Here is a 5,106-nt window from a genome sequence, read left to right on the forward strand (position 1 = left end):
GGGAAACAGCTGTGTTGGCAGCGTACTAGGCTACTTTCCGACAAAACTTTGCATAGCGAAATATCTAGGTTACGACCCCTTTTCATTATAAAATAGGCGACAACCCAGTTTTAAAGGGAACATGTTTGCGCTCTGATTGAAACCCCCTACCTTCAGGACCCCAAACGTAAACATTAGCCTACATGTAGGCCTTCTTTAAGGAGGCAGAATTACAATAATCTTCCAAGCATAGTAACATCTTCGTTACTTCAGCACCTAACGTCAGATCACACCAACGGAGTATAAATAAATATCTGTTGATATACTGATTATATGTGGTTCAGGTTGGTTGGCTGAACAACTAACAATTAAACGACTGTTAGCCTACTTATGTTTGTTTAGAAAATCACAGCCGATACAACGCGACAGTCTTCAGGGTGGAACTCGGCAGTGTCTTGTGCAGCCGGGTCAGGACATTAATGCCGTCGGTGATGCTCATTGTGTAGCCGGAGATGCCAAAGACTTATCACCGGACAACAGGACAAAAGTATGAATTATTAGTGATCCAGACTGGTCAAAAAACAAGTCAAACCTAAAACCACAAAACCAAAATGGACATCACCAGAGTGACAACATCACAAGTTCTACCAAGAAAAGCAATGTTTTGAATCAACTCCTGATCTTCAGGAAAGTCTTCTTCGATATCAGCCTCATCATCCGACCCACTGCCTTCATCAGTCGTGGGTGGAGGGTCGAAACAAAGGTTTTTCATACTGATTTTAACGTATTCGCAAATGTTCCGCTCAGTGCCGTCACAGACGCAAGTATCCAAGAGTTGCGCTTTTGGTATTCCTCGCATGTATGCGATAACATTTCTACATGCGTTCGTACAGGTCGATCCGCTGAAGAGTTTGCTACAGTGTTTTAAATATTCAGTCATTCCAGCTCTACACTGAGCGTCTCTTTCGCACTGCCGCCGCGCTTGCGTACATCCCACGTTACTGATTTTTGGAAGGCACGGTTCAATGGCACGTTTGGTGTTTCGACATACAAGGTCCGAGGCACAACTACAATCCTCCAGTGCTGGGCCGTTTTTAGTGAGGTTGAGCTGCACAAGCGAGGATATGCAGTGACTCGGACACTTCGTTTTCTCTCCATTCAGTATTGACGCACAGGCATGCAAGTACTGCCCATATGCGTAGTGGCACTCTGGCTCCGACTGACAGTTCAGAATTGCTTGCCAGCATATCAAGCGACGGCCGTGGCTGGGGTAAGCAATGCATAAATAACCAAAACACAAAAGTGCACAAACAAGAGGCCAAATCAGTCTTGGACTGCTTTGATCCGAACCGGCAAATCTAGACATTGCTATGGAATTACGGTCGGTTCGGAGTCAACTTGAAACATATGTAAATCGTTCCTCCATTTCAGCAAATTCCGCAAATCACATACATCCCATGTCATTTCCTCTGTGTGTCAGAAATACAATATACACTGCCTCAGTGTTTGGACCGACTGTGTGAAACTCAAACTGTTTTGAAGATTTAAGGAGCACCAAGCCATGCAGTTAGTTTATGAGTCTACGTTCCAACCGCGCTGATATATCTAGAATCCATAAACGCCCAATCAGACTAAGTAGTCTACTCGCTTGAAGATTTTCCTGGCTAGCTTCGAATACTTTGGTAAAAGCATCTCATTCCAGGAGTGCAGTAGCTTCGTATAGGATGTCGCTTAGTTTGCTGATGATTAGAATCCGGACTCGCTTTCCTCTGCTTCGCAATGAACTGCCAGACGAACTCTCTGACGGTTTCATTAATTTTACAGATGAAGAGCTCCTTAAGTCATTGCAATTAAGAGTTACACTACACTATTACACTAATTACACTAATTATAATTCAAAGCAAACAAACAATGAAAAATGTGCAAAATTCCCGATTCACATGCTGACCCTCGTTTTCTGCATTCGTCCGTCCTCATCCACTCTACCTCAAGCAGAAGTTTTATCCGTTTCTATTGGTCGGACCATTTGTTGTTGTAATTTTCTACGTTAGTGAGGGGCGGTAGCTGGGGGTGGGGCGAGAAGATCTGGAATGGTTCGCCAAAAATGTTGCAATCTTCCGGGGAGGGGGGGGGGGGGGGGGGGGGGCGCAGGATAAATTCAGTGTATTGGCCTAGTCCAAAATTATTTTATTTTACAGTAATTACACTAATTATGAAAAAAAATCGTGCACAATTTCAAGGGGAAAATCCTCTATTTTTAATATACAGGTTCTCAACTTTTTATTTTTGTAGCATTTAGGTTCAAATGATTCCCATTTTTTAGTAAGGATTTCTTCTCCAAAATATGTCATATCCATTGGCATCTGTAACATTGGATTCTCTTAGCCAGCTAATGTTACCATATGATGTCATTCAGCTTGCATGAGGTCATTCAGCTTTCATGCACAGACCAGAGAATGTGCTGCTATGGTTTCTCAGTAAGCTAATAAGCATCAATCAGTTTTTTAATGAGATCCTGCATTTGTCATGGGCTGATTTCAAAGGACATGTGAAACTCCAGCCACTGATTACACTACACCATTAGTTTTATCACTGACCATAGAAAATCTTACATTTTATCATCAGCAACTGGAAAATGCATTCACAGTGACAGGTTTGATGTCATTTCGGCTGGGTTGCTTCCTTAGACAGGAAGTGAGTCTACTTTAACAATAATCCTTCCCAATAGTGTTCCGTCAGATAACTACAACAAAAAAGGCTGCAAAGCTGGTTATTAACCAATCAGAAGTTCCAAAACCAGCCATGAACAAATTCAGACTTTAGATATGACAATTTATGCCAGAGAAAAAAAGACGCACATGTGTGAAATAATATTGTACAAATGGTGAAATGGTACTTTGAACATTGCCAGACTGGTCAGTGTTGAGTTACTGGGAACTATGCATTTGCCAAAAGTACGGTGATGGCGTGGGTGGGTGTGTTGAGGCAGATCAGGGTGTTCAAACAAAGATTCAGAGGTTGCGGAATGTACCTTCAGGGCAAGGGTAATAGGCCTTCGCTGAAAACAACATACTTAGAGTCGGTTACGGACGGTCAAAGCCTGACAATGTCAGAGAGGTGCTCTAGAATTGCACTAGTTCACCATGATGGATGCAGGCTACCTGATCCCTTCCCAAGTCTGTTCCCTGAAGCAAACACTGCAAGACTGTGAACCATACCTGTGGCTTGTTTCCTTACATCTTACAGTCATTGAGTTGCATGCAGATGGTTTAAAGTACTAAAAACCCATTTATTTTTAATAGTGAGCTGAAAAAGTATTGAGGAAACGGTGATAGCTCAGTGTTTTTAACAGTATGGGTTACCACAGCAATGCACTCTACTGGGTTAGAATTTTATAACAGAAGACCAGATTTTTTTTTTCCAAAAGTGAATTTCCACTCTTGTTATTATTTTCAGTTTTGTTTTGTCACAAATCATTCATACAAAACAAACAAATTTAGCAATCTGTCACAACTCAGCAAAGCATTTTAGTTTTTTTTAAATCATCTAAAGGATTTCACTGACACAGTAATCCCCCCTCAACTTTCACCCCTTCAGGTGGAAAAAAAAGAAAAAGAAAACAGGGTGTAATATAAAATAGAGTGTGTATATGTGTGTGTTTCTGTGTGTCTGAATGTTTAAGAAAGGAAATATCACTCACTCACTCATTATCTAAGGCACTTATCCTATTTAGGGTCGCAGGGTGCTGGAGCCTATTCCAGTGTTCATTGGGCGAAAGGCGGGAAACACCCTGGACAGCTTGCCAATCCATTGCAGGATTGCAATTTAGTATCTCCAGTTTGCCTGACCTGCATGTCTTTGGACTGTGGGAGGAAACCGGAGCTCCCGGAGGAAATCCACACAGACACAGGGAGAACATGCAAACTCCACACAGAAAGGACCCCTGCTGCCCGGCCCAGAATGGTACCCGAGACCTTTTTGCTGTGAGGCGATGGCACTATCCACTGCGTCACCATGCACCCCAAGGAAATATCAGACGAAAGAAAATGGGAGTATATAAATAATCTATTTATATGTATATGGACTTTCTTCCTCTATGGCTTTTTTAGGAAGACAGATAATGATAACAGAGTAAATGGAAGAATACGGCATTCACTCACACCCCCCCACTAAAAATGTAGAATTCTGACACTTTTTTTCAAACACAGATGCCTCAAGATGCCTGCAGCACAGCACCACAGCATTAAATGATATCATTTATAGTGTAGATGGTCATCATAGATCAAGACTTCCTCCCCGCTCCTATACTATACACACAGAGTCCCAATGATAGCTGCATATCTGCAGATGAGTCAGCTCTGAGTTAGCATTCAAGCAATTTCCATTCCTTAACATTGCTGTCTGAACACTGTTCAGACATCTCCATTCCACACCATCCATTTCCAGTTCTGACTAATTTCAAGCATTTTTACTTATTAGTGAACTCAATACTCTTTCATCTCTTTCATTCAATTGTGATGAACTGTCTGTTTAAGGATTATGGAATGAAATCACTTTAACAACCTGGAATAAATGGTCTTTGAACTTTTTCTAATGCAAATCAACACTGACCTGGCTTGTCTATACTAACAAAAATTTACATTTGTCCCATCTCCTTTTTTCTAGTTCATTTTTTGCAGGGAGACAGCTACTGCCAGGCTCACCAGGCTAGTGCAGTGAGACAGAGTTAGACAGGTGGCTGATCAGACTGCTCAATGATAAACTGCTAAAGCAATAAGGTAAGACTGCCACCTCCGGTCAGAGCACCATTTATACTGGGTTAATTAGTAATGTTGCCAGAAGAAATCAAAACAATCCCAAGCGCATACTTTATTTTTCTCTAACCCGGTTCTCTAGAGGTTAGAGAAGTGGGCTCGTGACTGAAGGGTTGCCGGTTCGATTCCCAGGACCGACATCCACGGCTGTGTGGCCTCAGGCAAGGCACTTAAGCTAAATGCCCCCCAGGGGACAAGGAATGCTGCTCACTGCTCCTGTGTCTGGTGTGTGTGCGTTCACTACCGGTGTGTTGGATGGGTTAAATGCAGAGGACAAATTCACTGCTCATTGTTCATAGTGTGTGTGTGCGAT

General features: G+C 42.3%; 1 protein-coding gene across 1 annotated transcript; it reads right to left on the reverse strand.

Moving 5' to 3' along the window:
* Nucleotides 1-385: 385 nt before the first annotated feature.
* Nucleotides 386-1,345, reverse strand: gas1a (growth arrest-specific 1a). Its single transcript, XM_030794327.1, has 2 exons — nucleotides 628-1,345; nucleotides 386-501 (listed from the first exon to the last, which is right to left on the reverse strand). The coding sequence occupies exons 1-2, from the start codon at nucleotides 1,343-1,345 to the stop codon at nucleotides 386-388; spliced, it is 834 nt and encodes a 277-aa protein (XP_030650187.1).
* Nucleotides 1,346-5,106: the final 3,761 nt, after the last annotated feature.

The sequence above is a fragment of the Chanos chanos genome, chromosome 1 (assembly GCF_902362185.1).
Source record: "Chanos chanos chromosome 1, fChaCha1.1, whole genome shotgun sequence".
Classification (NCBI taxonomy): domain Eukaryota; kingdom Metazoa; phylum Chordata; class Actinopteri; order Gonorynchiformes; family Chanidae; genus Chanos; species Chanos chanos.

Bases quoted from the DNA above. Each gene is read 5' to 3' on its own strand.
- gas1a (XM_030794327.1), bottom strand. From the start codon at position 1,345: ATGTCTAGATTTGCCGGTTCGGATCAAAGCAGTCCAAGACTGATTTGG. The intron at 502-627 runs GTAGAACTTGTG...TCCGGTGATAAG, and splicing joins TCAAAACATTGCTTTTCTTG to TCTTTGGCATCTCCGGCTAC.